This window comes from Convolutriloba macropyga, chromosome 12 (genome assembly GCF_964194025.1).
Source record: "Convolutriloba macropyga chromosome 12, txConMacr16.3, whole genome shotgun sequence".
NCBI classification, from domain to species: Eukaryota; Metazoa; Xenacoelomorpha; order Acoela; family Convolutidae; genus Convolutriloba; species Convolutriloba macropyga.
In genome coordinates, this window is record NC_134479.1 from 48171524 (window position 1) to 48197265 (window position 25742).

The 25742-nt window shown below is 35.3% G+C and overlaps 2 protein-coding genes across 5 annotated transcripts in view; one reads left to right on the forward strand and one right to left on the reverse strand.

The window, feature by feature from the left end:
• Positions 1-3655: 3655 nt before the first annotated feature.
• On the reverse strand, positions 3656-10159 carry LOC142350569 (uncharacterized). Its single transcript, XM_075402426.1, has 6 exons — positions 10112-10159; positions 9912-9946; positions 5216-5363; positions 5035-5117; positions 4676-4732; positions 3656-3862 (listed from the first exon to the last, which is right to left on the reverse strand). The coding sequence occupies exons 1-6, from the start codon at positions 10157-10159 to the stop codon at positions 3682-3684; spliced, it is 552 nt and encodes a 183-aa protein (XP_075258541.1). The 3' UTR covers positions 3656-3681.
• A 717-nt stretch (positions 10160-10876) lies between these two features.
• The window catches only part of LOC142350566 (calcium-dependent secretion activator 2-like), a 240494-nt gene continuing 225628 nt past the window's right edge, over positions 10877-25742 (forward strand). For all 4 annotated transcript variants that reach the window (XM_075402416.1, XM_075402417.1, XM_075402419.1 and 1 more), the window contains exons 1-12: positions 10877-11168; positions 12247-12431; positions 12915-13047; positions 13383-13499; positions 13881-13998; positions 14576-14709; positions 15132-15294; positions 18341-18421; positions 18813-18994; positions 23140-23224; positions 23992-24113; positions 25274-25385. In XM_075402416.1, coding sequence (XP_075258531.1) covers positions 11038-11168; positions 12247-12431; positions 12915-13047; positions 13383-13499; positions 13881-13998; positions 14576-14709; positions 15132-15294; positions 18341-18421; positions 18813-18994; positions 23140-23224; positions 23992-24113; positions 25274-25385 — 1563 coding nt within the window. In that variant the 5' untranslated portion in view covers positions 10877-11037. The remainder of the gene's footprint in view (positions 11169-12246; positions 12432-12914; positions 13048-13382; positions 13500-13880; positions 13999-14575; positions 14710-15131; positions 15295-18340; positions 18422-18812; positions 18995-23139; positions 23225-23991; positions 24114-25273; positions 25386-25742) is intronic.

A 25742-nucleotide genomic window follows, 5' to 3' on the forward strand; every position in this document is an offset into this window, starting at 1 on the left:
ATTATGAAAGTGGAAGTTTTTGAAATGGTTGGGAGGTTCTTAGGAACAGCCTGTGACCCGGTTGTGATCACTGCTTCGAAAAAGTCTTCTTGAATGCTTTCAATTTACAACCATCTTAATTACCACCTAAGTAATTATCTAAGGAGCATTGAGCAACAAATGTTTAGTATAATGCAAAAGAAAATTTAATCCCTTTTGACCGTCTGAAAATAATGTCTTAAAAGAAACTGCACTCGTAAAGTTTAATGTTGGAAAATGGAGCTGAGTTATCAGAAACCTATTGTGTATCAAAATTGTGTTTATGCAAGAAAATTAAGAATGAGTTCCTGATGTTTCATCGCTGTTAGTGATAGCCTGCATATATGCATGCCGAAATTAGTGTGTATTGTAATTTGGAAAGTTAACATACACAATTAGAGATAAACTTACATTGGAAGCAGTGGTTTTTAACTAGTTTTCCTTTAAATCTTTGGAATAATCGAATGCAGATTTTACCATGTATACAGAAAATGTGATACTTCGCAACCTGATAAATTAACGACCGGAACTTTCTAATTCGATTTTTCTAACAAAAAATACTGGTTTTCTTTGTTAAGAGCAGTTACATGTATATTTTGGTGCAAGTACAAATTTGGTGTCATCAAGTAGCCCTAAGATTTTTTTGATCTTGAGGAGACATTTGTAAATTTTTGTTTTTCGAAACAGGTTAGCGTTTAAATGTTTATCGTTGGAACTTTTTTTGGTGGTTTTGCTTGTCAAATCTGCAGAATAGTTTCAATTATGCGCCTCTAATATATGGAAGTAATAATTTCTTAGCTCTATTAGATACAATAAATTCGATTCGAAATTGGTCCAATTATCATAGAACAGATTCAGTAATCATTACTTATAAAAACCGTTGAAATTGTAACCAAATAATATTCTGAAGTATTTTAATTTTTGAAACAAACATCTGTTATGCCATTTTTTATGTTCATGAGGAAAAGAATGTGATGTTGCAAATTCTCCGGTTTTTTGAGAATTTAATACATTTAAGATTGCTTCAGAATTTAAGATTTTTCTATTCATTACTGTACTTTAGAGCGTAGTTATTTTGCAAGCCCGGTTACTGAATTGCTTTCAAGTTACTGATGCAATTAAAATTTTTGTTTTTAGATATCTGAGTACCTATTTGTTTGCAAACGTTTGTCATTTGAGGCAAAATTAAATTCAGATCAATAATATCAAAATCGCCCTTTTTTGTTCAGACATTTCAACAGAAAAATGTTTTTAGATGCTATATAATTTAGTTTTTCATGCTTCATCTGAGTGCAATCCAATGCATTCCTAATCATGTTGCGCCTACCTGTTATATCTACATTTTGTAAACGGTTTTCTAAGGACTATTATAACAAGTGGCTTCTACGGTTAATCTTAAATAAATGACAGTTTTTTTACTGCTTCTGAATTTTTCTGAAGATTTATTACGTCATTCATTTAATGACGTAATATGGAATGAGGATCAATTGGGTTGCAGTTATAGAATAGTGGTTGTTTGTTAGTAGCAAGTCAACTATTGGAAGAGGTTAGATTACAGTCTCAGATGGCTGGGAGGGGGTGGTAAGATATCACGCTGTTTGACTGAATAGGTATAATTGGATTAATACTATATAAATATACCATCACTGTTCAACGTCAACAGTATCATTGATTCTCTGCTCAGTTAGAAGAATAGGATTTCCTCTCAGAATGAAACAGTGAGTTAAAAGAAATCAATTAACATTTTTATGGAATGTGGTTCAGAAAAAGATTATATAGCAAAATTTTAACTCTGTATGAAGTGGCTGAGCATTAAATATTTAAGCGATTTTCTTTCGGCTTTGTCTAATAAATTTTAAACCTAAGGCTTTTTAAACTAAGTTAAAGTTAACCACGGCATATTTTAATTTTTCGATTCAGAAAAAAATTACAGCTAAAAATTAATATTTTTGTGATTTTAAACACTATCTTTTGTTCAGTAGAAAATGTAATTTACGAATATTTTCGGTTTACGTGGTTTTCTGTCCATTTTTTATCAATCTAGATAATATGCGTAGTTGGTGAGTATTGTTAATGATCTTATTCGTATCTGTAGCGTCGTAAAACAACCTGTAAATAAATTGATTGCCTAAGGCCGTTAGGAAGAGAGGTAGAGAGATAACAAGCGGTCAATGGAAGTCAACGTCATAAATGCATGATGCTGTTGATTTTGTCATGCTATATAAAATTTCCAGAGGCATTGAATTGTCTGAAAAAAAGAACAAACCTTGCAAACATAAGGAACCGAGAAGGCTCGTATGATGCTAAACGTGGTACAGTGTTCTCTCATTCGTATTAAGATACGTTGCATTCAGTCACTGCTCACGGAGGTTTTTGCAGAAGTTTTAGCATTAGTACAAACTTTAGTTCAACAGTCTATTGGAAGGTTTTTTTATTTGAAAATGACATGGATTAAAAAGAATTTGATTGAATTTTGATAATTTACACTAAATTTTAATTTTGCTCTTAACGGGTGTGCTTGGATTTGTTTTTATTGTTTTTAATTGATGCCATGCTCTTATAAAATTTTGGTAAGCGATAGAAATTCTTCATTTGAAGACGTCTAAATGTTTACCTGGCGCCTTCTGCTCTTTTACGTGGTCTCAGTTGAGCAATTGCTAGCGGTAATGTTTTCAGGGGAAATGTTGGAAGGTTCTGGCAATCAGGCCAATGTTTCTTCATCACAATAGTTCTTAACATTAATATATTTTTTATGGCACGTTTGTTAGATTCGTTTTTTTTTCAAACTAATGAAATGAAGGTTTTTTTTAATATACCTTATCATCGTTAAGGTTAGACAACTTAAAACTAATTAAAATTGGTCCTATTTAACCAATCTGAAAGGTAAAGCTTGGCCTGTAAAGAATGTGCTCTTTCAGCTCTTTCTATTTTCTTTATGCGGTTTGCGACTTGATCGTAAAATAACTGCACAGTTTCTTAAAAGGGGACCAACTTGTTTTCAAATTTGATAGCTTCTGTTATTGTTTGAAAGCAATGTGCGTTCTTATTGTGTATTACAAAAGCTGTGTTGCTGGTTTGTTTCTTTTATCATTTTAGTGATAAATTGTTGTGCGTTCCAAGTTTTCGCTTTAAACATATTACACAGACGATTCGTCGACATTATGAAGATGAAAATAAGCGCTCAGTTCGCGTGCTGGCAATAAAGAGAAGAGATTCTTTTTTTAGAAGCAGTTTAATTTTTCGGAATTTATTGCCAAACATTCGCTTACTCTTCATGCATTTTTTTACACAAAGAGTATCGTTGACTTCTGTCTATAAGTTTCACTTTCTTTTTCATGTTTTTATGATAGTAATATTGTTATATTACTGTTCAATGAAATCTAATGATGAAGATAAATATTTCAATATCTCTTTGCTTAACAATGGTTCCCTTGAAGAAAATACATTTCAGTTGCATTTTTTGCAGAGATGATCTTCCGTTCATCAGTTCAGACATCACTGTTAATCAATATATCGCCAATTGCTTTGGATCAATTAGATGCTCAATTATTTTTGATTTTGTGCCCCAACCCCCCCCCCCACCTCCCAAGCACGTGCCATTACATGTGCCCCCCCCCCCCGTGGGGGGGGGGGGGGCACAAGGGAGAAGATCCGGCTTTGGATTTAGCAGTTCTGGACTGAAGTTAGTCTTTTAATCCTGTAGTTAAGTTCTCTGTATGCTCTTTCCAGTGACACTCCGTTTTCAAACAGATCTCTCTCAACTGCCCTTTGTAGGTCACCCAACACCCTCACGTGCCATGTTCTCTCAGGGCCCGGACTGAGGGCTCTTTGTGGGGAAGAATTGCTGAAACTTGGTAACCTGAATTGTTAAAAAGTCGTTAAATCAGTGGCTTTGGTTTTTTTTTTTCAGAAAAATATGGGCGAAATCTTATTCCGCTGCAAGGGCTTTGAAATAGTTGCGTTCCAAATTTCCTGCTGTGAATTTGGCTATGAAGAGATAGCTGTAGTGATTTTAATAACGGAGAAAAACACCATTTACTTAGTTTTATAATTAATATTTTGCTCTATAAGAGCACAAAAAGACTTTTAATTGCTATCGAACGAAGTTCGTAGCAATTATTGTAAACGTGTTGGTATTTTTTATGCAAATTTTTTGCTTGACCGTTATTGCGCTTTTCTCGGACATTCTTTGACTTCTCAACTGACTTTTTAACGCTTTCGTTCTTTTTCATTTCTTTCTTCAGTGATGAAGACTAATGTCTATCGCTCTCACTCCGAAGTAAAGCTTGTTGCTAAAATATAATTGATTGAGCATAGCATCAAAGAAGGGACTGAAAGCCGAGGGGGTAGTGTTTCTGGTGAGGGATCGGGAAGTCCATGGTTCGAATCCCGGCGTGGTAAACTATTTTTGCACCCATAAAGAAAAATTTATCTAGGCTACAGCCCCTGAATTAAATTGCATCGCCTGTCGTTTGAGAGCAATTCTTCCGACATTAGTCGGTTTATGTTTGAATCGTGGAGGGGTATAATTAAGGAGCACGTATTTGTCCCTTCTATTGAATAGAGTGAGAATATGAATTGAAAAAAAATACATATTGATGGTAATTTAATTAACTATGACTGATCTCATCTGTCTAGTACTTGTTTTTTTTCTCACCTTGCATGGTAGCATTTCAAGCAGAAGTCGCCCTGTAGTAGAGGAAAAGTGGTTCGTCTGAAACATCTCGAAATGTCAACAAAATTGACCCTCAATTTTATTAAGTTCAGTTATCGAACGTCGTTTGTGCTGTTTGTATAGTTTGCAGTGAGCACTTTTGACTTTTTATCTTCTTTGAGGATATGAATCAGCGCCATAGATTAAGTTCTGAGGCCATATCTTAGTCGTTTCTGACGCCTTTAATGAATTCTTCTTTATATAAAAGCCACAAAATTAGAATCAAGTGGTAGCAAGACATGAATACTGCGATCAGAAAACCCTTGAAAAGTGGCAAATTACAACGGAAGTTTAATGAATACCTTTTAGGATTTAGGTCAAATATTGAAACTGCTTTCTCAATTCCCTCAGAAAGTACCAATTCTTGTCTTTGTAAATTCTTCACCTGAAACACATAAATTTGATAATGTAAGAACTCCGATGTCAGTCGTTGTCATCAGGGTATGGGGCAAAGTTTGAGAAGCAAAAAACTTTCTGCCAAACCTCTGGAACCAGTGTCTGCTTTTCCAAGTTGCTTTTGACTTTCTGAGACGTCCTGGTTGTTTTTGATGGTTTCATTTGTGCTCTGTCTATGACGCTGTTTCCTGGGTGAGATATTATGCTCGGAAGTTTTGGTGGACGCGGTTTCACCCTGAAAAAAATGGCCTCAATTCGTTTTTGAGTAATCTTAGCTCTCAAATCTTAAGTGCGGAATATAGACGGACGAGGAGGATAGGTAATTTATGTTTCCACTTATGTCAACCGTCATATTAATATTGTTAGAATATATCATCCTACTGAGCGCGTGTCGACTTTGCCTATTTGACGAAAAAAGTGTTTGATCAAAAAAGTAACCACTGCATGTCAAATAAATAAATCAAAGTGGAACAGTAAGAAAGCCTGTCCAATTAACACTGGCCGAACTGATCTCATGATAGAATGACAAGAGCTTCTTTTGGATAAGTCAGCTCAAGATATGAAAGCCAGATTCATTGCTTAGATGGGTGGAAAAGGCAGCCTTTTGATTCTATATACATAGCCAAAAAAGGGGCGAATCACTCAGAACACATTTTAAATGAAAAGTTCTCTGTTGGTTCAATTAAGATTCAACTGTTAGAAGGAACAAGTAGCGCTGCTGACTTAAAAAGGCTGTTTCTTGAAAAAAAAACAGCTGTGAGAGTGAAGCAAAAGATAAAAAGAAGACATACCATGGAGACTTTATATGTACTTGGCAGAAAAATAGCAGTTTGATTGATAAGTTTTGATCAAATAATTTTCCTATTATATGTCAAGAATGTCCAGATTTTGTGGAAAATTCCAACACCTTAGTATCAAAACCATTTCCTTCTGAAATTCAATGGGGATAAAATATTCACAATTGTTGTATCAGCTGATTAGTTCAGCTTTTATTCGGGAAATTATTTTAAAAAAATAAAAACGAATTTAATTTTTGTACCATGCAAGGCGGCTCGGTAATGTGCGATGGCACATAAGGTTCCGACCCCGCCCATTCACAATTTTGGCATAATTGTCTACCAAATGAGGAACAGATAGAAAAACCCAAAAATTATTTTTTGCGAATCCCAAAAAAGCCCAAGTCTTTTTCAAAAAATTATGTATGAACGGTCAGATAGCCTCCAAAGCAAATAACGCAGTGGAGTAAAAATTGATGCATTAGATTGCTGTAATATGTCAATATTAAGAAAGCGAGTCAAGATGAACAGCAAAATCAAACAACAACAACAAACACTAATTACATCAAAAAATTTATGTCCCTCTTAAAAACTAAAATTAATAACAAAGTCAACATACCGTCAGATAAACATAAAACTAAACAAAAATAACTTATAAATCACCAGAAAACATATGCGACCAGTCCATAAAAAGGTTTGGTAACAATTATACAAAAAAGAACAAAAACAGTAAAGTAAAAAAATTAACTTTTTTTTTTTGAAACAGTTAACTTCAAAGTAATAAATACCATTAGGAATCAATTAATATTACCACAAATTTACGATTACCACTGCTTCTATAGAAGGGCATTAGGACCTGTCCTTATTCATTTTTTAAAGCGGCTAAAAAGAACAACAAAGAACAAACAAAATTTCAATTGAAACTTGCCAGAAAACGCTGTCAAAACCGTCAAGCCAAATTTGGCACTCAGAATATATTTGATTGCGCCTTCTTCAAACAGCTATATTGTAGTACGTAGCCATTCATTAGTAAGACTAGGTAACAAGTTGACAAAACAGCGAAGTGCTAAAGTATGTAATACTTTTAATTTTTTTTTCGAAACAAAATTATATTCAATGTCATGAAAAGCATTAATTACAAAAAGAGCTATTTAAATAGGGTCGTTTATTCATGAAAAAGAAGCCCTCGAGACCTGTAATTATCCAGAATGATTCTTGCATCTACAAAAAGAACGTCAAATATGACAAAAATCAAATTAATTTACTTTTTTTTGTGAAGAACCGGTGTCGAAGCCAGTAAGGTCATAACAAATTCTTTAAAGAAAGATTTTGGGACACCAATCCCTCTTATTCCCTTGACACCAATATTGTCATATTTGACCTGTAATTAACTAACGAGATTAGGTAACAAAAAGAAACATAAAAAGAACAAAATTGCGAAGTTAAAAAGTTTTTTTTTTTAATTTTGGAAAACGATTGTTTTCAAGGTCATGAAAGCCATCAGCTATCTACTAATATCAGAATATCGGTTCTTCTATTCTTCCATGAAAAGCCAATGATAGCTATCACTATACAGGAAATTTCATACGACCGAAACGACAAAGTATAAATGACTGTTAGAGACAAAATTAAAAAATTCAATTGATTTCTTCAAGAAAGAGGCGTCGAGGCCGTTAAAACGATGATGTATATCTTTCAGGATATTAAAATGTTCAATTTTTGCCTGATTCCGAATGCTAATAAGGTAACATGAGAACTGTCAATAATGTGATAATGTGACAAATTAGAAAACGTGAAAAACTGGCAAATATCAAAACAAACAAAAATCTGAAATCTTGTAGTATCAAAGCCAGAAAACAATAACCTCAGGCTTAAAAGTGCAACCGAGAGTAAATGTTAAATCAGTAGAAAGAAGAAGCAGTCTTTCTTTGCTGACACAAAGCTGGAAGTTGAACAAATTAAGAAAAAAAATGAAGAAAGAAAAGGAAAAGTTAATTAAAACATTATTTATTGAAAAGTCAATTATTTTAAAAAAAAAACGACCATAAACTTTCAATTAAAAAACTAAATGCTTTAGCTTGGAGCTGCTTAGAGTTGCTATCACTCCTGAGCTTTGATTTGATATGTTCTGTTCTTTATTATTAAAAAAAAATTTTTTTTAAAAAAAAAGACCGACTGATTACAACCCGATTTTTTTTGAATTGTAACAGTCCAAGAATGGCCCAAAACTAGCCCTGCTATTACTTATTGTCCGTTAGGAACAATTGATTTTTCGAATGTTGTAGATATAGATAATTTGTTAGTTGAAAACTCAAAATAAATTCTGCATTTTTGATAATCAACGAGTAAAGTTAGCAAAAAACGGCAAAGTTTTAAATACAGTGCACTCTCAGCGGACTCTGAATTAGAAATAGCCCCCCTCTTAGTCTACAAAGATTGTATGAGTGTTGTTTGGGGGTGTACTGTCGGCAAATTTAATCAAAGTGGACTAAAGTAGCTTATTTCGTGCTGTTTTTGATGAAAAAGGCTAAATTTTGAAATGTTTATCCAGATTTTTTGACCAAAAAAATTAAATCAAAACAATCAACAATGCTTGTTCGTCTTCAAAAATAAAATCAACGACACTATTCTTAAAAATTATAACAAATTTTAGCAAAATTGACGAAAATTTAGGCAAAAATTCCGGAAAATGTGAATAAAAACAACATGAATTCACTCTTCTTTTCTCAGAAGTTTAAACCTCGATAACTCCCTGTAGAAAACGAAAATTAAAAAAATCTTTTTAATTTCGTATTCTACGCTGGACGAGCTTTCTAATGATACCAGTCTCAACTCTCTACGATGAATATATCGAGCGGCGAAAATTCACGGAACAAAAAAAACCCATTTGAGTATATAGTTCCTCCCCCCTCAAGAGGGTCGGAACAATAAAACTTAATGTACAAGTTTAATGTACAATCTATAATAGCGAAAGGATACAGTGAAGCATCTTGTATTTCTATTGATTATCTCAAAGAATGGCGCTAATAAAAGTAACTGCGTTTTGTTAATGAAAGTTGAAAAACGATACTGAATGAATTAGCACAATAATAAACTTAAGTCAATGAAAAGAACCGTAATTTTGCTGAATTATTGGACAAAAGCCTAGAAAACAACAAGACGGCTTGTCGAGATTGTGCGTAGAACAGAATGTTCTAACATATATCTCAAATTTGAGATTGTTTTCTTGGTTACTAAGTTAATAGCTCTGACTATCATTTTTGCAAATCTCAAGTTGAAGCAATTTCGTGCTGCACCCATGATTACAACTTTCTTTATTATGAAAACAGAAAATCACAACCCTCAATTCGATATGGTTTTAGCAGATAAAAAGTCGCATGCATTGTCAATTGTTTGAAACAGTTTTAAAGCAGCTCCTCAGAAAGGTGACGTTCAACAGGAGCAATCGGTAGCAAAGAAGTTATCTTAAACAAACACGGATAGTAATTTGCACAACAAATGATACTGTTTACTCGCTATTTACCTCCCCCCACCCACACCAAACTTTTCTGTGCTTTCGTTTTATTTTTTTCATATAGCTCCCTTTTTGACCAGCATATAGCACCAGCAATGACATTAGTAATTTTTTTTATAAAATTGAAAACTAGACCATGAGCTACAAAATGATGTTTTTCCTTTTCTCCACGATAGCTAAACATGAAAAAAAAAATGGAATGAAGAAAAAAATCCGGCTTGGCATATTCCCATTTTGAAAAATGTTGGAACAATTACTTAAAAGATGAAAAGGATGAAATTTTTTGGATTTTCAAAGAATGAAGGGAGCGTGTCCTGGTTATAAAAATATGCTTGGCATCAGTCAAAAAAGATATATACCCGTTCTGGAGGTTGATAAAAGTAAAAAAATCTTTTGAAATTTTTATTTTAACCTTAATTTTGCTTCAAAATAATTCTGATTCTCATTTGAGGAGGAAATGGTTTCAAGCATTGAAACATTTAGAAAGACTCACCGCTTGACTAGCCGTAATTTTCTGCTGTAGACGGGCTTAGGCAGAAAGCATTTTGATTGTTTTTGCGTTTTCAGAATGTTGTGCATTTTTATAATCTCTGTTGCCGTGAGAGCTTTCATTCTAATCCTGATAAATTGCGCCTCGGTTTATGGTCTAGCATCAACTTTAATATTAATGATATTTTTCAAAATGCTTTGTTCTTCGGTGCCGTTGGGATGATTGGACCAGCTTTGAGTTTGACTCGACATTTTAGTTTTCTGGACGTTTCTTCGTTATTTGTGACAGGCTAAGAGTACGTTAAGACTGTTGAAAGTTGAAGCACGATGTTCATATTTTTTTCTTATGATGAAGTAAAGTCTTATGATAATTTTTCAGTCTTAGGAAGAGGTAGAAGTTAAATCGATTTTAGGTTTTTGCAAATATTTAAATCTAAATCAGTTTATCCATCTGGATACAATATTGTACTGTTTATTTTTTGAAGCAGATCGTTTCATAATATTAGATCCCAAAAAGGTGTTTTTAATTGATCAAGTGAACTGGAACCATAGGTTATAAAATTTCCTCTAATGATGTCAGATTCATTCTTTCTCATTTAGGCAACAATTGTGAAACACGGCCATCTTTGCAGCTGTTTTAGTTTATAAAAATCACTCAAGCCGGAAGTTTCACACAAACAGATTGTTAAGATTTGTCTGAGGTTGCGTTTATATATATTGAGCAGTGACACAAGGAAAGCTGTTTTCAGCAAATTGTCAAAGAATGGAAGAAGGTTTAAAGTTTTTACCAAAGATGTTGAATTTGAGATTTGTACGCCTAATTTAAGAGACATGATACTGCTGTGCTACTGGATAAAAACTTCAAGTGTAATTATTTTTCAAGAGTACATACTAACCAAATTTAAACAGTTCTAAAATAAACTTTAAAGGATAAACAAATATTTTAACATAGAAAGCCAACTGTAGTTTAAATATTGTTTTGCTTTTCAGATACTTTTATGCAATACAAACTTCGTTTGTAAAACTGAGTTGGCGATAAGAGTGGGTGGTGCTCTGTCGTAAAAAGAGTAGGAGGAAAAGGGCAAATTGACAGGTAGAGTTGAAGAGAGATTTGAGGAAAGGTCTTGAAGATGATTGAGGTGTCGTCGGAGGAGGACGAGAGTGAGACCGAGACTGACTACTTCTACCAGCCAGACAGCAGAGGACTCTGTCTACCGCCTGGATATGTGCTTCCCCCTGGGAGAAGGGCAAATGACAACAGGTGAGATAGTTAATCAAATCCAATCTTATTATTTTCAATTTTGATTTTGTAAATTGGGATCTGTAGCAACTACAACTGGATGATGACTTGCGAAAATCTTGTGACGTGGTCACGCACTATTTTTTTCTGCTCAGAAGTGATACATTTTCTATAGTTTTTGTACAAAGCAATTGCGTAGCTTTTAGTGGATAAAATTAATAGCAAATTCCTCCACACGTCAGAAAACACTGCATTAAAAAGCTCCAATTATTCTTAATGCTTTAATCCTGCTCTTCTTCCGCTGTTTAATGTCTTCTTTTGGTTTCAAGCATCTACTGAGCAGTCTGACGCAATGGCCTTCTTCACTCTCACAAATAAATTCTTCCTTCTTGTCATTATTCCGCTCTTCAAACTTTTGACGCTCTTCTCTATCACCTTTTCTTATTTATCCTTATGTCATTTGCATAATTTTCAGCGTTTTTTAAAGGCCAGACAGGTTTTCTAGTTTTGGAGCCCATTTTGAGTTAGTTTATGTACTCCTTCAAATACTTGGCTAAGCGTCACTTCTTTTTTCAATGGCGCAGTTTTGGCTAGTTGTCAATTTCGCATTTTTTTTCGTTAAAATCAGTCTTAGTCTTCCTATATGGAAACACTAAAAACAAAACAAATTTAGATTTTTTATTAACAGCTGGTGTTTTCTTTGGGAAGGCTAAGGTTTAAAAATTGTTTGTAGTGCGGGTGGTGGTATAGGAACAAATCTTTGTGGAAAATTCACAGAAAAAAGTTGAAAAGATGCAGCAGTAATATCTACGAAGAACCATGCGAGTTCTTGTTTCAAACATTGCCTTGATATGACCAACGAATTTTGCTCTAGTTCTCAAAATGTGATTTTACAATTTTCTGTTCAACAGGTTTCAGTGATGTACTGCTACTGTTTTTATGAACAAAATAAATTTGTGAAATGACTGCATCAAAAGCCCTATAAACCCCTGAAAAATATTTCAGTATCTAGCATTGGTAATAACTGTGTTAATGTTGATTCTCAACAGATGACATAGAGACTGCTTTTATTTGTTCAATTTTTGGCGTCCATTCCTAGATCTGCGTCCCATTCCCACCTGGCGCCTGTGACTCCCCTGGGTGGACCCAACTCTTCCTCGGCCTCTGGAGGAACTGGAGCATCAGCTGGAAGTGGAAACAAACCCCGGAACAGTACAGTGTCACAGACTGGACTGTCTGCTGTCAGCCCGGCCAAGTCTACACCTGGGAAGGATTCTGCGGATGGTAAGGGAGAGGCAGCAAAAGATTTAATATTAATCAGGAAAGAAAGAATTGTTTTTTTTCTTGCAAGACTAAGAATGGATGATACCACTAGGACCGATTGTGAGGTCAATTGACTTTCTCTTTCGAATTGACCTTAGACATCAAACATTACAAATTTACCTTTTTTTAACGTTACCTTTTATATTGGCTTCCAGTTGAATCTGTGTCGAGGTTGTGCCCAAATGATTCTAATGGTTTCGGGGCTTCATGTAAAAAAAGTTTTGTTCCTTTGAAATAACATTTGATTGAATGAAAACCTTGAAAAGAGCTCGAGTTGGCTAAATTGTGCAATTAGTTGGCAATCGTTTTGGTTATTCGCAGTTTTCTGCTGTTCAGTTTTGCGAATTTTTCGTTATCAAATTTTTAGGAAATTTTAATTACACACTGTTTCTGCGGGAATCTCTACATAAATAATATGACGTAATATGACATTTTGTGCTGCAGGCTCCCACTCTCGCAAGAATAGTTCTACTGCCCTCAAACTGGGCAGAAGTCCAAGTCCCACCCCTTCCTTGGAGAGCAAAGAGGAGAAGCCCCCAATGTCACCCGCAGATGAGGAACAGGACAGACAAGACAGGTACGAAACGTCTAATAGCAGGAGATCAAGTTTACTCATGTGTTCGGAAGAAATAAATCATTTCTCAGGCAACAATTAAATGTTTGAGTTTATTGAAGTTTTTTTCTGCTGAATATAATCATCATTCAATCAGCGTAAATATTCCCGTGCCCGTAAAAGGCAGTCCCAAACAAAATAGGCCCAAATAGCAAAAATAATCGGAACATCAAACATTGCAGGAAAATTATTGGACTAAGCATTCTGATTAAAATTTACGTAATTGATAAATGTCTCAATGATAAATCTATTAACATTGGTGAGGTCTGATTACTGTACTGACTTTTTAATCATTCCAGGTATCAACTGTACGTATTGGTATTACGCGGCATTGCTTATCCATTCAATGCAAAGCAGCCAACTGATATGGCCAGACGACAGCTCAAAATGTCTCTCTCGCAACTAGACCATTACAGGTAAATCAAGTTGATCACTTCAATACATGTAAATCAAGTTGATCACTTCAAAATGCCTTCTTTCTCAAATCAAGTCTATCTATTTTCAAGCATCCGACTCAGATTGGATTTTAAACGTATAAATAAAAAAAAACTAATTGTTGGGTTCGTCAAAACACTTGAAATTTAAGTTTTTGTTGCTCAAAATCATTGCCTTCAGCTGTTAAGAAGAAATAGAGTCACCATTTTCTTTTTTAAATAGTGCTACACTTTGACTATTATCTTATCTTTGCGGTCGAAAATGGTCATCCATGTTAACGACGCCGGATTTTTGATAAAGGTCTGATCACATTTCGGGGACTCATGCCCGATGTTCTGATGAAACATGATTTGTGTTTTTAGGAAGCGATTCCTGATGTTTCTGAAGAACGAGATGCCTCAAATACAGAGTGACGAGGCATTTTTCAACGCAGTCAACCACTACAACGACACATTTCTCAAGAGTAGCAGAATCGAAAAGGTTACAAAAACTTTTCATAAGCTCACCTACCGTTAATTAAAGGCTTGGGTTAAGGGCTTGGGTAATACCCATCCGCACATGTTCCGACCCCTCTGATCCACAAACTTGGCTCAGCATTTTGAAAACAAGAAATTAGAAAGTTTAATGAAACAAAAATGAAGTTGTAGCCTCAGAAGTTGTAACTTAATTACGCGGAAAGGAGTTAACAAGCAGTCCATTAGCTGCAATGAACTCATGAGTCAGCAGTTGACAGCGAATGATTATTTTCTGGAAAGTTTTGAGGGCAATATTTTGGTTAACGCATGATTTGAGAAAATTAGGCTGCATTGTACATTCGTGGTTAATGTACACCACGCTAATTTAAAACTTTCTGCTAATCAAGTTTATCCTGTGCGATATCTGCTTCTGTATGTTCTCAGATTTCCTGCCAAGAACCTGATAATTCGTTTTAAAATCTCTAGAAAATCTTAGACTACTAAGAATTTTTCTTGAATACAAGTAACTAATTATATCTTGAGTTACAAGATTATATCTTGCGTTACTTAATTATATGAGCGACTAACTGGTGTTGTTGTAGCTTGTGAAGTGCGGTGGTATCTCTGCACATGACTTTCGGGAGGTGTTCAAGAAGATGATCGAGAAGAGAGTGGCGTCTCTGCCTGACATTGAGGGACTCAGCAAAGAGACTGTTCTCAATTCATGGCTCACTAAGTAAGCGTCTAATTCTGTAATGTATTGCTGGAAAAGGCTTCGTATTTCGACGTTAGTGAAACATTTTTTTTTTTCAAAATTTTCATCGATATAGCTTTAGATTGTTGATTAATATTGGTTTGTATTGACTTGGTTTGAAATGACTTGAGTAATGCTCTGGTAGGAGTGCGTGTAGTTCAACTGCAATTGATAATCAACTAACAAGTTCATATAAAATGCATCTAAGTTTGTAAAGCAGGCAAATACAAAACGTGTTTTTACTTCGTGTAATAAAATCGCGCTATGGTTTGTGAAAACCTCCTACTGTGCAGCAATCACAAAGCTAACTAAGATTCATGTCAGGTGAGTTTCAGCGTTCAATTGTAAAACTGCATAATCATGTAAACTAACACGTCAACTAAGTTTATTTGAATTTTATGCAGATATGACGTCATAACACGTGGTGAAGAGGGAAGCAAGATGGCGACTAGATTGACAGCTCCTCTTTCGGAGACTGCCCTGGGAAAAGAGGAGCTCTACAACATGTTCCAGGGAGTGTTGGGAATCAAGAGATACGAACACCAACAGCTGTATAGTCTCATGCAGGTCAGATAATTCTTCAATAACTAATAATCGTAGTAATAACTCAAGCGTTTTTTGTTAACGATGTGGTGAGTTGGGTAGCTTTGAGAACCGAGTGTATAATTTTTGAGAATAGCATTTTTTTCAGCCTTTCGAACTAAAAAATTGGAAACAAATTATCTTGTGAATATCAGAACAACAGCTCTCTCTGCTTTTATCAAAGTTTTTTAATTGCTCTTGAACGGAGTTCATAGCAATTATTATAAACGTGTTGGTCTTTTTTATGCAAATTTTTAGCTTGACCGTTTTTGCGCTTTTCTTCTCGAACATTCTTTGACTTCTGAAGTGACCTTTTCACGCTTTCGTTCTTCATTTTTGAGTGATCTCTATTGTTCTCACTCCAAAGTAAAGCTTGTTGCTAAAAACGATTGGAGCATAGGAACAAGCAGGGACTGGTAGCCGATTGAGCAGTGCTTCTCACGAGGGAGCTTCAGGTCCATGGTTCGAATCCCGGCGTGGTCAATTGTTTCTGCATCCATAATGAAAAATATCGCTTTGTTTTGTAATTTTTCGCATAGTTTGACAAAAAATCAAATTTAAGCGTTTTTTGGGCTTTTGTTCGGGAACATTCTTTGACTTGTAGATTGACTTTTTCATGCTTGAGTTTTTCATTTTCGCGTGATCTAAGGTGCTCTCTTTCTAAAATAAATTTCATCGGTTAAAAAGGTTGTGAACGAAAAGAAATCACAGCCATTGTAGATGAGTTGTTAAGACGTGAGGCTGACAATTTGCGCTCATGAAAATTTTTCCAAGCTGCACCCGCTCTCAATTAAATTGCCCCCTCCTGTCGTTCGAACGCATTTCATCCGATGTTAGTGGGTCTGTTTCTCAGATTATTTTTGATTACTAATATGATTACTGAATGACCATTCTTTTTCTAGCTGTGAAGCTGTCAGCTGAGCGGAGCTATATTGCGGTGCTTTTAGTTATTTTACAATCCAAGAATTGGATTGTATTCGTTCTCTGTCGTTTTTTTGTAAGTTGTTTTCACTCATTTCGTTTTTTATAAGTTGTTTTCACACAGGACTTGACGTAGTGTTTTTTTGTTAGATGTTTTCACACCTTTTTTCTTGACTTTGAGCTTTCAAAACGGGATAGACAGGTAAAGCTCAGTGGGCATCAAGTTTCGTTAGAGGCTCTTAGCCGCGTTTAGTAGTCCTTCAAGTGCTTAGAGTAGTTAGGCTTCTGGGAAGGCCGCAATTCAAGTTTAAAAGGTCATTTTGAGCAGTTTTTTAGCCCAAAATGTTGCAATGTTCGTACTTCGATTGCATGCAAAATATTTGGCTGGTTTTATGTGGGCTATCTTTTACTGGGTTGTTTTTATTGTTAATAGTCATTTTAGTAGGAGCCAGTTGATATAGAAGTTAATTCTTTCATGGAGACGACTCTTCGTTTTACTTCTGTTCACACAGCAAAGCTGAAGTCAATTTTTATGAAGTCCTCTCACTAACGGCATTTAGCCTTTGACGTCATTTTTTGTTCTCTTTAGAATAGGTTTTTAGATCATTTGCGTGATTGAGTTTGACTTACCTCACTCAACAAAATGTTTTGCTCTTTTAAACTTAGATTCAATTTGAGTTAGTATAAGTTCAAAGGAACTCATATGTGAAATAAAATTCTCTAATAAAAAGGCTTCTGCGGAGTGAATTTTACTATCGTGATCAGGGAACGATTAATGGGATTCTATATTTGTGATGGTTTTTTGGGATGTCTTCTCATGTTCTTTACGAGATCGGTTTTGAAACAGGAAAGTTTGATGGAGTTGAGCTAAAGTAACGGTTAACGGTCTAACTCAAAGCGAAGAGCTGTATTCGGTGTTTTCGAGCCCACTGCGGTCAATTTGTCCATGTGCAGTTACTAGTGCATATGCCCAATTTTTCGAATTTTTGAAATTTGTTTTTCATTCTGTTCTTTGGTTTTAAGTTCGATGAAGAAAACGTCTGTTATAAAAAGCTTTTGGCGAGAATGTATTGCTAATAGCATTCACTTTGAATATTGGAATAATTGCAAATGTTGTTTAGATTTTGGCTTTTTCTTGTTTGGCAGTGATATTTGTTTTTTGGCAGTGATAACCAAATTAACTTGAAATAAGTAGTAAATTTTGTGTTCTCTGTTCTTTCTATTCTGTCGGTCTTCCTTCTGCTTATCTCTATTCTGATTGTTAATCTCTCGTGAGTTCATGTCTTGGGTCTAATGGCATGTCTGGTATTTGTGATTTTTTCGATTGTTTTTCAAACACCACCTGCTGTTTTATATTCATTGTTATGCTGTAAAATTAATTGCTCTCAAACAAATTTTGTAGCAATTATATTAGTCCTGTAGGTCTTTTTTAATGCGATTTTTTGCTCGACCGAGTTTTCGTCTGACCAATTTGACTTTTCGTCCTCTAAAAAGGGATAAACAGGTAGCGCCCAACGGTCATATAAAGTTCTCTTAAAGCCTTCACAGAAACTTTTTGAGACTAATATACTTATGGTGTGAAGGGTGGTTCTTAGAGATTGACCCCCCCCCCCCCTTGTTACCAACCCCATCAGCCCCCCACCCCCGGTGCACACCACCCCCCCCCCCCCCCGCGCTGCGCTCACTTACCCCCTTCAATTGAGCTAAAGCTAGCCTCACTAAACCGTGCCTAGCTACTGACGAAGCCAACCGCTCGTTGATCGTTTGAGAGCAAATCGCACGATGTTAGTCGGTTGTTTGTTTTTTTTTTTTCACTTGGGACATTGTCGTCAATCTTTTGTCGTGTGTGATATAATTTTTAGTCAATTTTTTTACCTCGGATGTTGGTATCATGTTTACGTAATTTGCTTCCATCCAATCACAAAATACTATTTGTGTTTTTCACGGAGCATATAAAAGTTGTCCGTTGTTCATCAGCAAAGTTCATTTGCTTTTTTTCTCAGATTGCGAAGGCAAACTTCATTTCGTAATAAAAGACCACTGTAATCGGTACCTAAAGTACCTGATGTATGACAATGTAGTGATATATTTTAACGCTACTGTGTTTTAGTTGGACAGTGCCGACGAACAGAGCTCTGTGATAAGAAAGGAGCTGAATGCGCGCAAACAGTATGCAGAAGGATTGGCAAAGGTAATTAATATAATTTAATGATGTTTGTTTATTTATTTTTCTGGACGCCAACTTATCATCGGAAGTCTTTAAAGGACAGTTTGAGATGCATGTGTAAAAGTTGTCTTCAGCATTTTTTAATAATGAATTGAAAAAGTTATCATCTGAATGTTGTAATAATTGTTATGATCTAAATAGTTATTATCTATCTATTAGTTGCAGAAGTTGTTTATTTATCAATAGGAAACTGCTTTGTTTTAGGACCTATCTGTTTTTCATAGGTTACAAACTTTTCTTCAGAAATTATTCTTTATTAGAATTGAAACCAAGGTTTCTTGATAAATTCTCCTTATTGCCATTGTCATCCGTTGATTTGCATTGTCTAATATTAATGCTATACATAAATTTTTAGACCAAGAAGCTGCCTAAATTCCTGCACAAAGGCATGGACCAGATGTTTATGGAAGAGATAAGCAGTCAGATCCAGATGTTGATGCACAACTTGGACTGTCTCCCGGTGTCTGCTTCCAGAGGACAAGACAGAACTGCAACTGGCAGACCATCTGGATTCAGTACGGTCCTTAGGACTAAAAAGTAAGTGGGTGTCTCGAATTCATCTTTTACATTGTTCTTGTCTTGTGAATGTAAGTATGGTAACAGATATCCCAGGATTTTAATTGTAAATTTATCGACTCGAATATTGTGCTGATTTACGCTATCAGAATATATCGGTCGCAATTGAGGAACTGGTTTTTACCAGGTATGTTTAATTGCTCTCAAACGAAGTTTGTAGCAATTATATTAGTCCTGTCGGTCTTTTTTATGCGATTTTTGGCTTGACCGATTTTTCGTCTGACGCTGTTGACTTTTCGTCCTCAAAAACGGGATAAACAGGTAGCGCCCAGCGGGCATTAAGTGCTCTTAGAGCCTTTCAGCTCTGTTTCAGCTCAAACTGTTTTGGATCCTTATACTTATGGTGTTAAGAGCGGTTCTTAGAGGTTGAAGACACCCCACACACACACAGTTGACCCCCCCCCCCCCCCCCACCACCACCACCATTGCCCCCACCCCCCACCGCGCTGTTGCCCCTCACCCCACTGTTGCCCACCCCCCCCCCCCATCAGCCCCCAGTGCACAAGTTTTTTGAAATTTTTCGTCATTTTTCAGGTTTCTCCAACTTAAAGGGCCAAGGAACCTCATCCAGGGTTTGACAATAGGTTACTGCATTGGTTCTAGTAGTAACAGATTAGTTTTCAGCGTTTTAATATCACGAATTTTAGCAGTTTTTTTTATAAAACTTGCATTTTTCGATTTTTTTAAAAAAAAATTGTTGTCATTATCTAAGTTTTCCTAGCACCAGGAGCCAGGAAGTCGCCTCTAGCGTTTGATAATAGAGTATTGCAAGTTGTTTTTGGCCATGAAACGGTTTTCATTATGAGCAGTATTTTGATAAAACTTGCCATTTTTTTTTCAAGTTTTTAAAATTTTTTTAAGGTTTCTCCAACCCCAAGGGCCAACGAACGTCATCCAGAGTTTGATTATAAGTTACTGCATAGATTCTAGATGTAATGGAGTGTTTTTCAAGATTTATCAAAAAATTTTTCAAAACATTTGCATTTTCAACTTTTTTGAATCTTTTGAATTTTTTTATCATTTTTTACGGCACCAGGGTTCTACGGACCTCCTCCAAGGTTTGATGATTAGCTGTCGCATGGTTTCTAGAGTTAATGGAATGGTTATCCATATTTCAATTACTCTAGCCTCAGCAATTTTTGATAAAATTTAATTTTTTTGTCAAATTTTCTGAAAATTGTTATCAGGATCCAAGTTTATGGATCTTTATGAGCCAGTGAAACTTTTTAAACCTTGAAATAGGGATACTGAATACTTTCTTGAGACAATGAAATGGTTTATAATGAATTTTAGCGAAATTTGCGTTTGTTTTCAAAATTTTTGAACATTTTTGTCATTTACGATCATTTCTGACCAACTAAGATTTTCAAGTCATGCAGATGAGTTACTTGACATAACTCCAGAGACAAAAAATAGTTTTTAACATTTTGACTGCGAAATCTAGAAGCTTTTTTAAATATTTGCAATATTTTGCAACTTTTTAAAATATCAGTTTTTTATTTACTTACTAAAAAGGCTAGAAAACTAAAAGTTGCGGAGTCGGATCAAGCTAAAGCTAACCTCTCTAAACTGTGGCTAGCTACTAACGAGCCAACCGCTCGCCGGTCGTTTGAGAGCAATTCGCCCGACGTTACTCGGTTATGTTTGATTTTGAGAACAGCTTTCCTAAGAGGAAATTTTGTTTCTCTTTTTCTATATACTGAACAGATCAGCTTCTAATTATCGATAACTGAAAAAAGTATTCAGTTTAAGAACAATTTTGAACAGATTTTTGTGTCTAATTTTTCATGGTTGAGCCTTAAAATTTTTTTATAGTTTCAGTTAATTGTAAGTAATGGTATACAACAAAAGCCTTGCCTTCTTTTTGACTGACGTAATAATAAAATAAATTATTTAGCGGTGTATAAAAAAGAATTGTGATATGCAACGCAAACTGATAAACCGAGCGGACAAATAAAGGCCGCAACCCTGCTATAAATGATGCGAAAGATATCTTCAATCGTGTCCGCTATAATTAAATGTCTTGTCGGTTTTTCTTATAGCAACAATTGTTTGGGGAAAGCCGAAATGGCTTAGGACGTACTGTCATTTAACTGCTATCATAATTGCAGCATTTTTAGACAAAACGACATTCTTTACAGGGCCAAATTAACAAAGAGGCACTACTTTCGCCGAGCAAGTGCTTCTTTCTTCGCTGCCATGAAGTTGGTAATCTAAATTAAAATTTAAAAAAATTGGCTGATTTGTAGTTCCTATTTCCAAAAATCACGGACACATCCTTTCCTAATTTTACTGGCACTACTCGTAGACGAAGTAGCTTTGCTGCAAATGGTTTGTTAACCAGAATAGAGAACTGTAGCCTTCCCCCGTAAACGATTTTTGTTGCAAATTATGTATAGACAAACTCGTGGGCTTTATTCGCATTAATAATGATCCACATAGCTCGATAAGAGGCGTGATTTCATTGCGTTTAATACGCTATTATGAAGGTGTAACTCAGGGAATTATAGATTATATTCCACTAGGGGAAGGAAAAATTTCCCTATATTTAAGAAACAAAATAGCTTTTGCGGTAAGTCACTCATTACTGATCCATATCGTTGAAGCAGCCTAGATCAATTTTTGAAAGATCAATATCGAAAAATAGGAAATTTCTACTGAACATAATCGGAAGATTTGTCTTTTAGCTGATATTTCGCAGTCTTATCGTTTTTGGTATTTGAGACATATCTTTCTGTCAAGTGTCCAGAAATTAGTTGGAGAATTGTTAAGTTTGAGGAAGGAGTTCTGGCCAAGTATCTTGCAACTGCTTCAAGGCATCACTTGACTAGGCTTCTTTGAAGCCTATTGCTGGCCCGACAGATTTCAGTGGAGTGTCTGTGTTGAGTTGATAACTTTTCCTTCGATTCTGCAAAACAGTTTAAATTAAATTAATTTTTTCTGAAATCGAAAAAAATGCTCTGTATCATTGAAAAATTTCCACGCATGTGTTGAATCAAACGCTGTTGTTGATTTTTAGAACATTCATGTTTGAACCTTTTTTCAGTCGAATAATTAGCTTTTCGGAACATAAGCAGAAATTTTGTAATATATAATAACAAACGATGTGCAACATTGAAACAGCAGCTCGCCTTCGCTTTTTTAGTTTGACTAGTTTTTGTCTCTGATTCTCATAGAACAGACAGCTGAAAACTTTTGACCTCAGAATTATCTGGTTCAACATTTGACGCACAATCGACGTTTTTGAATTCGGTCACGAAAGCTTTTTTAAAAGGGAGTCTCCGCGACTAGTTTTGCTTATACTTTTATGTTCCCACCAGACTTTTTCTTATCCTTGAAGAATTTTTATTTGTTTTGGTCAATGACGTGTTATAGTAATAATAATTTTACTTTTTCTCTTGTGGAGGAATTATTTTTTGAGAACGTTCTTTTTCAACTGCGATCTTGTTTTTGCTCATTATGGTGTTATTCTCGTGCTTATAGGGTGTTTTATATCAATGTTTTCATCCACTGTTCAATCGTTCAAGTTGTTTTGGGTCGATCTTTTATGGCTTTCTCTATTATCTTTATTTTTGACTTTTCAGAGCATAAATGACTCCTATCTGTAAGTTTTTTGCTCGTTTGATTGAGAGAACTCAATCTTCAATTGTTATTGCGTTTTTGGAGTTCTAAAAATCGTTTTCGTACGGAATCTGAGGTTAGCGTTCCTCAGTTTGTGTGTTGTACCATCCACGCGCGTCATGTTGGAGCAATTTGTCGCAACCTTAAATCGTTGTGTTCTTTTTGTTCCGTAATCTTCGGCAATTTTTCGAAGTCTGCATTTCATAATTTTCATTTATTCTGTCCAGGTATAAATTCTAATTTCCTTCTCAAAAACTATTTTCATGTCCTGGATTTTTGATAGACTGAAATTTTTTTTAAATCTTTTGGATTTTTAGTAGCTCTCAAACGAAGTTTGTCTCAGTTATATTAGTTCTGTGCTCATTTTTCGATGATTGATTTTTCGTCTGACGCTTTTCTTTCGTCCTTAAAAGCACTTTATAAACTACTTGTCAGATGCTAGAATTTGTTTTTTCAGCGGAATCTTATATTCCGGTGATGTTTAGGACTCCGAATGCACTGTTGGATGGCACTGGAGATCAGGATGTTCGTTTGTGCAAATCAGACATCGCCTTGTCATTCTATGTTGAGGTTTGTAATTGTTGATTCTTTAGCAGAATACATCGGATCATTCTTGACATTACTACTAAGCAACCATAAAAACACCATCAATTTTTCTGGACCATCCGAAATATTTTGTCTAGCATTCTGGGCAAATGAGATACCCTTGTCAACAGTTAGTTAGATGGATATTGAATTGAGAAAAAACTGCAATCAAAAGTTATTGAGATTCAGTTTGCATTAAGGGGGGAGCGTGGGGTTGAACTGCCATGGAGTTATGAAGATATCAGAGGTCTTTGGAGGTCTTTGATTAAATTAACTGGAGACTCTATTTGATTTATGCAACATTTATTTGGAAGCCTATTGGACTATTCTAGCCATTAGATTGATTGGTCTCAAATGAAGGTTGTTGCAGTTATACAATTTAGTCTTTCTGGTCTTTTTTTGTGAAATTTCTCCTATTACCGAATTTTTCTGGTAGTTTTTTCGTCTGACCATTTGACGTTTTGTAATCAAAAACGGGGGGGGGGGGGGTATAAGCAGGTAAAGCTTGGAGGAAACTAAATCTCTAAGCAGGTTTCTAGGAGCCCTGTTGGTGTCCCCATAATGCTAGCCTCCCAAATCACAGACTAAATACTAACGAAGCCAACTACCCGCCCATTTTAGGAGAACAATTCACCCAACATTTGTCGTTGTTTTATATTTCTAAAAAGCAGTTGAAATTTTCTTTTGAGCTAAAAGTGTTTTCCGACTCTACTATCTGCAAGTTTTATATTTGTTGTGTTGATGTGTTTAAGGTGACTGTGGTTGAGGTGCAGAATCTGAAGAATGTGAATGGAGGCAAGATTGTGTTTTGCACGATGGAGATTGAAGGAGACAAACGACTACAGACAGACCATGCAGAGGCTAACAAACCACAGTCAGTATATGTACTAAGCTAAGCTAGTAGGTTTTAGCCATTATAAAGAATTGACCGCATGGTATTTGTGTTTTACTATTTCCAAGTGTTCGCCTTAGAGTCTTCTGAAGACCATTTTAGCATGATCTGATCTCAATTCTTGAACAAAGCCTGCTTTATTCAATAAATTGGTTAATAACCAACTGACAAGCTTGCAAATTGCAGTTCAGAAAAAATCGTTAATGGAGGGCTGTGTAATATTTGTTTGTTCTGGCCTATCTTGAACCCGTCTTAATGCCAGCTTGCGAAAGACCAGTTCGAAATTTTTTCTCCAAGCGTGCTTTCTAATAATATCTAGCATGAACACACACATAATGGTCAGTCAAATTGACTTAAAGTGAACGTGCAGGCACCTCCTCGGCTCGTTGATAATATCCCCTTTTGTTAAGTGGTCAAAATTGTTATTGCTATTGAGAATTTAGTAATTTTAGTAGTTAACACTGTCTAAAATTGTCTACTGGAAAGCGGCTTTAAAATCAAAACCTATTAACAAAATTTGATGGCACTAAGTTTTCATTTAGCCTTGAAGTTGAAAACATTCGCTGGTAGTAGCTAAAGATTAACAATACACAAGTTAAGTTAAGATTTATCTGCCTTTTTTTTCAGCATGAGGTATGTGTATATTTGACTCCCGTTACTGTACTGGAGGTTTGTCGAATTGATCAATTTTTGGGCAATATGTAGAGATTTCACTTGTTTCCCAATTTTCTATTGTTGAAAATTAATGGTTAATGGTCTTGCTGATTAAATTGTGTCAATTCTTGAATGTTTTGGGTGAAAAGAACTGTTAAAAAATGTATGAATTAAATGACTTGAGCGAAATTCTGAGTTATAACTACTGATTTGTTTTCAATATAAGATAAGTGTACGATCTGGAAAATTTGAGGTTTACAATATTGCTGGGCCAAATTATCTATGAAATGAATAGAACGTGTCCATACCTAAGATATATATAACTACGGATTAATAGTTTCGGAATATGATTTAATATAAGTGTTCAGAACTTTCCTTGATGATTGAGAGCATTAAAGTTCAGAACTTAAGAATTCAGTCATTCTGAAGAGTCACATAAATATTGCTACTCATTGTCTGATATGTATTTACGTGTTTGATCATTTTAGGTGGGACACGTTAGGAGAATTCACGACTAGTCAGCCATTGCCTGTGTTGAAAGTGAGATTGTTCACAGAAGCCACTCAGTTCTACCAATTAGACGACAAAGAACTGGGAAGGGTGAGTGTAAATCCGTTTTGAGTATTTGCTGTCGAAATTATAAATCTAATGTTTCCTGACCATAATTAAATAATGAAACTTAACGAAGTTTCGTATTAATTTCTCTCGAACGAAATTAGCCGCCATCAGCCTCTCAACGGCTATTATTTAGGCGCTCTCCTTTTTCTACAATTCAAAGAATTTTAATTGTATTGGTGCGCTGTCTGTTTATAGCTGCGAAGCTGTAAGCTGAGCGTAGCTATATTGCGGTGCTCTTGGTTTTTTACAATTCAAAGAATTTGAATTGTATTGGGGCGCTGTCTTTTTTACGACTCGAAGAGGAGTATTGGAGAAGTCCTTTTTTTAAATCACTTTAGT